Raw genomic sequence first — 10,284 nt, 5'->3', positions numbered from 1 at the left:
AGACAGACAGACAGAGCCTGCGAGAGAAACACCCGGAAAGAGAGCCCAAGAGAGGGACAGCAAGGGAGGGCCAGATCAGAGCCTGGGGGGAGTGGGGGGGGCCGGGGGGCACCCCTAGAGTTGGGGTGTCCTGGGATCCCGGCAGTTTCTCTGCATGTGCTGCTTGACTGTGTTTTATATTTATACGTTTGCTGCTCCGGGTCTCAGCTGTGGTATATGAACTCTTAGTTGCTACATGTAGGATACAGTTCCCAACCAGGGAGACCAGGGATTGAACCTTGCTCCACCTCCACCACCACCTCCCGCTGCTGGCATTGGGAGCCTGGAGTCTTAGCCACTGGACCACCAGGGAGGTTCCTTGTGCAGCTTGACTTTTCACTTTTACCAGTTGCTGTTTGACCTCTGAAGCCTTGGGAGTCAGAATCCGCCAAGCCCAAGTCCCTCCATCACCACGGCCCATTGTGTCCTGCCTTCCTCTTTGTGATGCACACCCTCCCCACCCCGAGCTGGGGCCCTGCCTGCCTCTCCCTGCCCACAGCCTCCCTGTGCCTCTGGGTCCCCCATTTCTGCTTGGCACCTAATGAGGTGCCCTACATTTGCCCACTTCCTGCCCTTATGCTCACGCCTCCTGGGTCAGGCCCGTGACCCCTAGAGCCATCTCCTGAGTCCCTGACCCTGGTTCTCCTCCCCTGATGTCACCCGGCCTGTCATACCCCTTGCATCCCACCGAGAGCAGTGTGCCCCCGGCAGCTGCTCTACCCCAGGGTCCCATCTGTTGGGGTGGCCCCATGGCCCCCGAGGGCCAGGCCTCAGGGGCCCCTCCTTCCCTGCCCGCTCCCTCACCCCTACAGCGTGCCCTGACCCTCTTGTCGCCTCTGTCCTGCCCACAGGGTCCCGGCTCAGGCCTCATCTCCCACGGGGACCCTCAGCCTCCTCCTGGGCCTCCAGCCTGCCCCCACATGGCCCCAGAGGGGTCTTTCTGGATCCAGGACCGATCCGCCCCCACCCCTGCTCACAGCCTCGCCCTGGGCCAGGTCCAGCCCTCCAGCTGCTCTTGGAAGCCCTGTGGACAGTGGGCCTGCCAGGATCTACCCTTATCTCTAATCGCCTCCTCAGATAGATACTGGAGAAATCGCCTCCCTCAACATTCCAGGTCTCCTTGGGGGCTGTTTCTAATTCTGGAACGGCCCCTCCCGCCCTTCCCACTGGCTCCCTGGAGAGCCCCCGCTCAGCCTCCTAGAGCCAGCCCTGCCCAGGACCCCGTGGCTCAATCAGTAAAGAATCTGCCCACAGTGAGAGAGACCCAGGTTCGATCCCTGGGCCGGGGAGATCCCCTGGTGGAGGAACGGGCAATCCACTCCCATATTCTTGCCTGGAGAATTCTATGGACAGAGGACCCTGACAGGCTGCAGTCCATAGGACATGACTAACACTTTCATTTTCACACTTCCAGCTCCTAGAGGCTGCCTGTTTTCCTGGCTCGTGACCCTCTCTTGTCTTCAAAGACACCCCCAGCCCCCGAGCCTCCCATGTAGCATCTTCATCACCTGTCTTTCTCTGATTCTCCTCTCCTGCCTCTCCAATTTTTTTTTTTTTTTTTAATTTTTTGGCCGCACTGCACCGTGTGTGGAATCTTAGTTCCACAACTAGGTACTGAACCCTGCCCCCCTGCAGTGGAAGCGCAGAGTCTTAACCATACTGAACCACCACCAGGGAAGTCCCACTGCCTCCTTCACTTTTAAGGACGCTCGGGATTATATTGGGCTGACCCAAACCACGCAGGACAATTTCCCGCCTTTGAGGTCAGCGGATTAGCCAGACTCGAAGGTTCCTGGATGAGGTCGGTGATGTCTTTTGGGGCCACGACTGCCAGTTGGTAGACAAGCTGGGCATTGAGAAGTCAACCCTCACCTTCTCTGTGGGGCTCATCTCCCCAAACAGTGTGGGTTGCACCGGCTTATTCCTAGTCTCCCCCTCCGGCCTTCAGAGGGCAAGGATTTGCATTGCTTTTCCCCTGTGCAGCCCCGCCCCACCCCCACGAGGAAACAGGCCCTGAGAGGTGAGTGTGTCGCAGGAGGTAGCCTGACCCGCTTAGGTCTCTCTGATAAACGGGAGTAACTGAAGGAAAGGGGTCCCCGGTAAGACACGGGCCAGGCCGGGAGCAAATTACCAGGTTTATTGAGGCAGCAGCGGCATGAGGCGGGATGTGGGGTTGGCGGGTACGGGGTGGGGGGGGCGGGGAGACAGGGCTGGGGCCTCCGCTGGGTCCCTGGCGCTTGCTTGGGAGGCTGATGTGGTCGCCGGGGCCGCTCCGGGTGGGCAGCTGTGCTCCCCTCCTCCTGGAGTCAGTCTGCCTGCAGCCAGGAGCCCTGCTCTTCCACCTCCTTGGTCACGACCAGCAGCACCTCGCACAGGCCCTGAGCTAGCGCGGCTGCCAGGAAGGCCCTGGGCGCAGAGGTGGGGAGGCTGAGGCCTGGCGGGGGTGGGGAGGAGGGACAGGCCACCTCCCGTGGCCCCCGGCCCTGGAGCCGCGCCCCCTTACCTGAGGCCGTCCTCGTCGCCCAGCACCTCGGGTGCCCGCAGCTTGGAGTCCAGGTTGTAGTAGACGCCGTCCACCTGGCGCAGGGCCACCCAGTGCCGCCGGCGCAGGGGCAGGGACAGCAGCCCCAGGGAGACAGGTGAGGGCAGGTTCAGGATCAGCCCCAGCACCCGGGGCAGCGCCAGCTGGGACAGGGGCCTGTGGGCAGGGCGGGGACGCCGCCGTCAGAGGTGGGCACCCGCCGGCCTGACACGACCGGGTGTGTGGGGCCTGGGCTGGTGGCAGCAGTGGGCGCCCAAGCCCACCCTTTCCTTCCTTCCACTCACCTGCTGCCCACCCACCCAAACCTCCCAGTCAGCCACCCACCCGACAAGTCACCCTTCACCCCCATCCGCCTGACCATTTGTTACCCACGCATCATGCACCCACCCAGCCAGGCCCCCAAGCACCACCTGCCCAACAACTCCACCATCCACCCCTCTTCCCATCCAGCCCTGACACATCTACCGCTGATTCTACCCATCATCCATCCATTATACACCACCCACCCATCCAAGCCTCCTAGCCATGGAACAGTCACCCACCATCCACGCTCTTCATTGAGCCACTCATCCACCCACTGAGGCAATCAACCTGCAGCCAGCCAGCCGGCAGCCCAACAACTCCTCCACCATCCACCCAGCTCTTCATCCGCTCTTTCCATCCGTCCATCCAGCCGACCATCTTGGATGTTTGCTATCCACTGCCTATCAACTGAGGGCTTCCCAGGTGGCTCAGGGGTAAAGAATCCACCTGCCAATGCAGGGGACTCGAGAGATGTGGGTTCGATCCCTGGGTTGGCATGGAGCAGGAAATGACAACCCACTCCAGTACTCTTGCCTGGAACATTCCATGGACAGAGGAGCCTGGTGGGCTACAGTCCACGGGGTCGCAAAGAGTTGGACATGGCTGAGTGACTAAGCACGGACCCACACGTATCAACAATCCATCCTTTATCTTTCATTCACTCAACCACCCTCCCATTCATATATCCCATCACCCAACCTGCCCACTCACCATCCACTTACCCACCAATCTGCCAATCATCCACCCATCAGCTCACCGCCTGACCTTCCCTCTACCACCTCCCGAGCCCTCAGCTGGCCAGACCCCTGTTAGCCACCCCTGCAAACCCTCCACCCTTCTGCCCCTTTCTTCCTCCCTCCCATCCACCCTTCCCCTCCCCCTGCTTCGTCCCCCACCAGCCGCCATCACGCCGCACCCACCGCGCCCAGCTCAGCACGCGTGACGCGGCGCTATGGCCCGCACCTCCTTCGGTCCCACCACACGGCAGCCAGGCCCTGCCCCTGCAGGGCGGCCATGATCACGTTGACGTCATAGTTGCCGGTGCCCAGGAGGCTGCGATGGGGGTTCAGCCGGGAGTCTGGGGCCAACCTGGTTGGGAGGTGGTCAGGGCCTCCTGAGTTGGGGGTTCCTGAGAGGGCCTCCCCCTCCCTCACCGAGCCAAAGCGTCCCAGGGTCCGTGAGTCACCCAGCCTTGGGATTCTTCCCTCTCTTCAACCCTCTGCTGACTCATCAGCCCCTAGCCATGTTCCTCCTGTCCCCCGACTCTCGTCCTGTCCTCAGGGAAGTAGGCCCTGTCCCCCACCCACAGCTCTGCTCAGGCCTTGCCTTCCTCCTCCTGGACCCTCACCCAGCTTCCAATCTTCCCCCTCCTAGGGGCTCCTTCTACACCCAGTGCTGCCCCTGCCCCTCAGCCTGGCCTGGCACCCCTGTCACCCCAGGAGAGAACCCCAGCCCCCAGCCATCCCTGGCAGGATCTGGCCCCTGCTGGCCTCCTGGCTTCATGCCCATCCCATTCCTTGCAGCCACCTGACCCACCGCATCTCCTGTGGTCCTGCCCCCAGCCTTCCCTCCAGCTGTCCCCCAACCCACTTGTCTCTCTGGGCCCCGCCTCCTTGAGACAAAGGCAACTTTGTTCTGTCTCTTGGCCTTTGGGGGGCAAGGCCGGGGGAGGGGTTGGAGAGGGGGAAAGTTGTGTATTCTTTTTCTGTGTATCTGTTTCCTTGGCTTCCCTTAGGGCAGGGGCTCACAGCGGACTCATCTCTGAGTCTCCAGCATGGCTGAGCCATGAAAGAGTTGATTGATCCCTGTTCTGAATGATGGGAGGGGATGAATACATTCTAAAATATCAGTCTGAGGGGCTGGGACTCCGCCTGAAGATGGTGGGGGCAGAGGCATGGGAGGGCTGTGAGCAAGAGATGGGGAGAAAGGGTCATCTGGGGGCATAGGGTCACACGGGGGACTGACAGGAGGGGAGAGACTGGAGGCTGAGGGGAGGGTGCAGAAGGCAGTGGGGCCAGAGAGGAGGGGCTCAGGCAGAGTGATAACAAAGAAGTGATGCTTGAAATCCTGAATAGTGAGGCGGCACACTCCAGGCTGCCAAGAAGAGAGAGCTGTGCCAGGCAGAAAGAACAGCCTGTGCAAAGGCCCAGGGCACCATGTGGGGCTCATTCAGAGACTAGAGGGGAATTTGTCTGGAAGCAAGCAGTGAGATATGAAGCTGCAGAGACGGGTGGGGACCACAGCACACAGGGTTTTGGTTATCAGGCTGGGTGCGGAGCCTGGGGCTTCTGCCAGTGGTGCTGGGGGAGCCACGAGGAGACTGGGAGTGGGGGAGGGGCAGGTGCGGTGCTGGAGCCCTGTGTAGCCGGGACTGAATGAGATAAACCAGAAGCTGGGAGGTGGGAAGACAGTGAGGATGAGGGCCCAGTTAAGAAGATGAGGGCCCAGGTAAAAGGATGAGGCCTGGTCAGGGGCTGAGCCCAGCGGGGTGAGCAGATGCCTGGGTAACATCTCAGTCTCTGAGCCCCGGAGTCCAGCCGGGCAGGGGATGGGGCAGCAGAAAGCAGCAGGGCTCTGCCCCCAGCCTTGCTCCGTGACCCAGGTGGGTGTCCCCGCCTCCGTGAGCCCCGCTTCTCCAGGGGTTGGGGTGGGTGATGGTCACCTCTTGCAGATCTCATCGGCAGCCTCCTGGCTGAAGAGCTGCTGCTGCAGGACGTTGTTGAGGGCGTGGACGGCACAGAGCTCCAGGCGTTGCCGTTCGTGGTACACGGAAGGCGGGCTTGGCTGAGCTCCTGGGGCCTGGGACATGCCGTCCTTGGCTCCTGCTTGGAGGGGTGGGGGGAGAAGGTGCTCAGGAGTCTAGGATCTGGAAGCCCAACCTGCCAGCAGGCCTTTGGGGCCACCGTCATTGAGTGGGGGCTCGGGCAGCCTGAGGGGCCCCTGACTCTGGCGATCTCCTGGCAACAGAGTACCTCCATTCCCTATTTCTAGGAAAAAAGCTCTCTCTTCTCTCGCTTAGCAACAGAAGGCCACCCTCCCGCCCCCGCCACATCCCTCAGTGAATGGGTCCCTGTGGTGGTCACCTAGCAACAGAGAACTCCTCTCCCCTGTCCCTAGGTAACAGGCCTCCTCTCTGGTTACCTAGCAACAGAGGAGCCTCCTCTTCCCCCCTCCCCTCCCCCTACTAGGTAATCAGTCTCTCCTCTGGTTACTTAGCAATAAAGGAAGCCTCCTCCCCGTCTCTAGGTAACAGGGTCTCTTCTGGTCGCCTAGCAACAGAAGACTCCCCTCCCCTGTCACCAGCCAACAGAGTTCTCGCCTCCTGTCAGCTGGCAACAGGGCCCCCTCCCCGAACACCGAGTAACAGAGCTCTCTCCCCGACCTGTACCCCAACCATGGCGCTCGCCCTCTCCGCTGCCTGGAAACGCCCCTCACCCCGCCTGCCTCTCTGCCCCCCCAAACCGGGGGCTCCCGCATCCCCCCGGGCGGCGGCTCCGGGCTCCGAGAGCGCAGGGCAGGCGGCACCGCGCTGACTGGGCAAGTGGAACGGACTACAGCTCCCGGCGGCCCCCGCGAGCCGGACTACGATTCCCGGCGACCCCGGCGAGAGCGCGAGCTCCTCACGGAACGACCGGGCCGCGTGGCCCGGAAGTCCGCTGTCGACCCGAGAACGCGGGACTACAACTTCCGTCGGCCCTTGCGACGAGTCCCGGCAATGTGCCCGAAATCGGTCCTCTCCTTTTCACAGGTCCACGCCCCCTGCTGCTCAGATGATTCTGGGAAACGTAGTGAGGAGGCTCTCGCGATAGCTTCGAAGGGTGTTACTTCCTGTAAGTCCGTTCCCTGGGCTGGCGTCATGCCTAGTGTGACGACGCAGCGTGACGTCACGGAAGGGAAAGTGATCAAACACCAGACCACGCAGGCAGAAGCGCCTCCAATGTTTACTGAGACCAGAGGGATGTATGGGGACACTGAGGCCAGGGCAGCAGTGGGTCGGTGGTGGTGGGAGGTAAATAATGAGATGAGGATGTCCTCTTGGGAAGGAGGAGGCTTCTCAGCAGAGATGGATCCCGGGCTTGGAGGGGAGCTGGCAGCAGCCTGCGGGGAAGATACAGGGAATGAAAAGCTAGACAGACAGATGAGGAGTGACAGACACCCGGAAGAAGGGAGCAAGACCTAGAGGGAGGGACTGAGACTCAGGGGAACAGAGACTCAGAGAGAGGGGCCAAAACCCAGAGGAAGAGCGATAGAGACCGGGCAGGTGGAGAGACTCACATGCTAGAGTCACCGAGAGACAGGGATGCAGAGGCTGGGAGGGGAGACTTGGAGAGAGAGATCTATAAAGACTCAGCGTCGTGGAGAAGAAGGTTAAGGAGACACAGAAATAAAGATCAACCGATAGAGACGGAATCAGAGCTGCAGACTCAGAAAGCCTGAGACCCAAGCTCTGCCTGGGGCTTGGGGAGAGGGGCCGCTAGCGTCCAGGAGGAGCCTGGCCATACCCACGAGGCTGCGCCAGAAGGTGGTGACGGTGGCAGAGCCGGTGACAGCGCCTGGCTCTGCGGGGTTCTTTCTGTGCGTGTGCACAGCGAAGCTTCGGCCTGTGGGGCCCGGGGGTCCGCTCAGCTCCACATCCACCACATGCATGTTCTTGAGGCTGGGGCAAGCAGGGTGGTCAGTCTTGCTGGCCTGGCCCCAGCCCAGACCCCAACTCAGCGCCACTCACCTGAAATCAGCCACGAGCACCCCGATCACACGGTCGAAGCCCAGGCTGGGGGCGGCCAGGGCAGCGGCCGCCATGGTGTTGGAGTTTCGGGGGGCGTGGGGGCAGAGCCCACGAACAGGGCCTTCATAGAGCACAGCGCGAGGCCCGGTGCTATGCATCGTAGCCAGGGGTCCCTCGAGCCGGAAGCCATCGGGGTGTGTGGCCATGGTGACACGGAGGCTCTGGAAGTGAGAGCTGGGGTCAGGGAGCCTGGGTGTGCCTGTTGGCCTCCTCTGATTCCCGGGGAGTGCAGTGTGTCCTCACCTGGAGGCCCCCGGCTTCGTCCAACCTGGTGATGTCCTCCGCGCCCCACAGGGCCCCCCGGGCCACGAACACAGCGTGGCCCCAGCGATGTGAGGCCTCCAGGAGCTGCCGCTCTGTGGCCTGGTCAGCCAGGGCTGAGGGGGACCCCACCTGGGGCAGATGAAGCGGGGAGCTGAGGTCAGGAAACGGATCCCACTTTAGGGTGGGGTGGCGTCAAGGCGGAAGAGGCGGGGCTCACCAGGAGATTGGCGTAGCGCAGGATTTCTGCCCCAGATTCCTGGACTATTTTGGGATGGGCCACTTCCACCACAAGGTCAGGGTGCCTGGGAGAGGGGAGAGTGGTGGGGAGGGCCTCGAAGAGGTATTGGACCTCCCCCCGCTCGCCAGATTCCCTAAGTCTGTGGAGACCTGGGAGGGGAAATAGGACGGAGGCTTGTCCTGTTTCACGTTTGGGTGAGCCGAGGACCAGAGAGGGTAAGGGACTTGCCTGAGAGCACACAGCACCTAAAGGAGGCCAGAATAAGGGTTTCAGAGAGTCCTGCTCCCTCATGGCGAGGTCACTGACCTCTCCCCGAGAGCAGCAAGGTTCTGGAGCTGGAGGGAAGGGGGCACACTCCCCGCCATTCGTCCTGTGTCACGGTTCCAGACAAAAACAAGTTCTAGGCCCAGTTCTGGTCCCTGAGTCAGCAAGTGGGAGACCAAGGACTGTCCTGGGGAAAAGCAAAGAGACTCAGAGAGGAGGGGACAGGGACCCAGAGAGAGGGGGACAAGGACCAGGGAGAGGGGGATGGGTACTCAGAGAGGAGGACAGAGACCAGAGAGAGGGGAACAGGGACCAGAGAGAAGGGGATGGGGACCAGGGAGAGGGGGACGGGGACCCAGAGAGGAGGACAGGGACCCGGGGGGGGGGGACAGGGACTCAAGAAGGGACAGGGACCCAGAGAAGGGGGGACACAAAAACAGGTGGAGGGCAGAGAATCAGAAAGGAGAGGGAGGACAGACTCCGAGGGGCTGGAGCCCTGCGGTGGGGAGTGGAACACGCTTAGGCAGAGCCAGCCAGGCCACAGATCAAGACAGAGATGAAAGGAATGTTGGTGGAGGACACAGGCTTTTGAAGCTCCAGAAAGGGCCCTGGAGGAGAGGCCCTGGACAGTCAAGGACTCACCGAGGCGGCCGTAGCCCACTATCCCCACCTTCCTCGGGACCCTGTCGAGGGCCATGCCCTTGAATTCAGTGGTCTGCGTCTGAGCTCCGCTGCCCCTCTCACCCCACACGTGAGGTTTGGGCAGCGGCTGATCTTTGGACTCTGACCCTCAGTCCTCTCCCGAACCTTCCCCCTTCCCTGCGGTGGCCCAGAGGTGGGGGTGAGGGGCTGCTGCAGGCGGGCAGAAGGATCCTGGGGGCGGCGGGCAAGATGGTTTGGGGTTCTAGGACCCTGTGTCGTCCCCCCACCCCCCACCCCAGCCTGTTCTTTCTCTGCATCACATCCTCCTGTCTTCCTGCTGATGTGGAAAATTTCCTCTGCAGTCCCCCGCCCCGCTTTCTGGCCGGCCAGGTTGTCATGGAAACTGCATCCTGCTTGGGTTGGGGGTAGAGAGGGCTGGGAGCAGGGGAGAGGAGACGGTGACGCTGGACTCTGTCCCCTTACTTCTGCTCCTGTATTTCCAGTCCCCATCCTTGCCCCACCCCAGCCACCACCGGTGCCTTGGCACCCGGGATTCTTGTCAACGTTCCTCCTCAGCGTTTTCCTCCCTTGGTTCTCTGTCTCCATCTCGTTGACTCTCTCACTCCCATCGCTGTCTCTCCACCTTTTCCTGGATCTCCATCCCTCCAACTCCCACTTCTGCCTCCTCTGGGCTGGCTACCATTCTGTCCCCGGCCAGGCCAGGCCCTCATCTCCCGCAAAGTCCGAGGGAGGCCTGGCCTGGTCATGCCCATCTCCCCACAAAGCAGCAGGAGCTGGAGTCGCGTTCATCTTAGCCTCAGCGACCCCCCCAACCCCTCCCAAACTCCCATGGAAGGGGTCCATTCCCACAGCCCCTCTCCAAACCTGCCTCCCACCAGTCTGCTCATCCTTCTGTTCACCTTGACTTCACATCTTTTATCCTTCCCTCCTCCAGCCACGATGCCACCTTATATCCTCACTCCCATGCCCGTCCCTACCCTCTCGCCACATCCTATGGCCAACGAGAAACCTGCGAGGCCTGGGGAGGCCCTGAGTGCCCCTCCTCCACAATGAGCCCCCGCCACTGTGCCTCGAGGGTGCCTGGCTTCGGAAATGGCGGAGGCTGCGGCACTCTCGGCTCCCTGCCCCCAACCACCACCTGGTACCCACTGCAGCGTTGCCATAGCAACCAGGATCGGCCCTGAA

At 61.8% G+C, this 10,284-nt stretch overlaps 3 protein-coding genes across 8 annotated transcripts in view; 1 reads left to right on the top strand and 2 right to left on the bottom strand.

The window, feature by feature from the left end:
- Positions 1-10,284, top strand: part of EMC10 (ER membrane protein complex subunit 10) — a 43,760-nt gene that overhangs the window by 19,179 nt on the left and 14,297 nt on the right. For 2 of the 4 annotated variants that reach the window (XR_014060711.1, XR_014060710.1), the window contains exon 7: positions 6,633-6,714. Coding sequence is in view for 2 of the 4 variants with exons in the window: in XM_081514835.1 (XP_081370961.1) it covers positions 6,633-7,064 (432 nt within the window). In the remaining 2 variants the exon portion in view is untranslated. Of the gene's footprint in view, positions 1-6,632; positions 7,291-10,284 lie in introns of those variants that run through there. The other 2 variants (XM_081514835.1, XM_081514836.1) reach the window with 1 other exon arrangement.
- Positions 2,162-6,439, bottom strand: JOSD2 (Josephin domain containing 2). Of its 3 annotated transcripts, none has more exons than XM_081514932.1 (5): positions 6,320-6,439; positions 5,547-5,709; positions 3,848-3,973; positions 2,543-2,737; positions 2,162-2,445 (listed from the first exon to the last, which is right to left on the bottom strand). In XM_081514932.1, exons 2-5 carry the CDS (start codon positions 5,690-5,692, stop codon positions 2,346-2,348), a joined length of 567 nt encoding a protein of 188 aa, XP_081371058.1. In that variant the 5' UTR covers positions 5,693-5,709; positions 6,320-6,439; the 3' UTR covers positions 2,162-2,345. The 3 variants fall into 3 exon arrangements, with proteins under 3 accessions (XP_081371058.1, XP_081371056.1, XP_081371057.1); XM_081514930.1 differs by having other exon boundaries at positions 5,547-5,706; XM_081514931.1 differs by having other exon boundaries at positions 5,547-5,706; positions 6,329-6,439.
- Positions 6,810-9,215, bottom strand: ASPDH (aspartate dehydrogenase domain containing). The gene is made up of 7 exons (XM_081514880.1): positions 9,079-9,215; positions 8,479-8,623; positions 8,152-8,236; positions 7,914-8,063; positions 7,611-7,831; positions 7,387-7,541; positions 6,810-6,982 (listed from the first exon to the last, which is right to left on the bottom strand). The coding sequence occupies exons 1-7, from the start codon at positions 9,131-9,133 to the stop codon at positions 6,939-6,941; spliced, it is 855 nt and encodes a 284-aa protein (XP_081371006.1). The 5' UTR covers positions 9,134-9,215; the 3' UTR covers positions 6,810-6,938.

The sequence above is a fragment of the Giraffa tippelskirchi genome, chromosome 7, assembly GCF_054371585.1.
Source record: "Giraffa tippelskirchi isolate mGirTip1 chromosome 7, T2T-mGirTip1v1.2.pri, whole genome shotgun sequence".
In the NCBI taxonomy this organism is placed as follows: domain Eukaryota; kingdom Metazoa; phylum Chordata; class Mammalia; order Artiodactyla; family Giraffidae; genus Giraffa; species Giraffa tippelskirchi.
This window is presented reverse-complemented; position numbering and strand designations above follow the sequence as displayed.

Excerpts from the sequence above, each read along its gene's own strand:
- ASPDH (XM_081514880.1), bottom strand. The coding sequence starts at position 9,133 with ATGGCCCTCGACAGGGTCCCGAGGAAGGTGGGGATAGTGGGCTACGGC. Across the intron at positions 7,832-7,913 it reads ACGAAGCCGGGGGCCTCCAG|AGCCTCCGTGTCACCATGGC; the intron begins GTGAGGACACAC and ends TCTCACTTCCAG. Across the intron at positions 7,542-7,610 it reads GTGCTCGTGGCTGATTTCAG|CCTCAAGAACATGCATGTGG; the intron begins GTGAGTGGCGCT and ends TGCTTGCCCCAG.
- JOSD2 (XM_081514932.1), bottom strand. The coding sequence starts at position 5,692 with ATGTCCCAGGCCCCAGGAGCTCAGCCAAGCCCGCCTTCCGTGTACCAC. Across the intron at positions 3,974-5,546 it reads GCCGATGAGATCTGCAAGAG|GTTGGCCCCAGACTCCCGGC; the intron begins GTGACCATCACC and ends CCTCCCAACCAG. Across the intron at positions 2,446-2,542 it reads GGCGACGAGGACGGCCTCAG|GGCCTTCCTGGCAGCCGCGC; the intron begins GTAAGGGGGCGC and ends CTCTGCGCCCAG.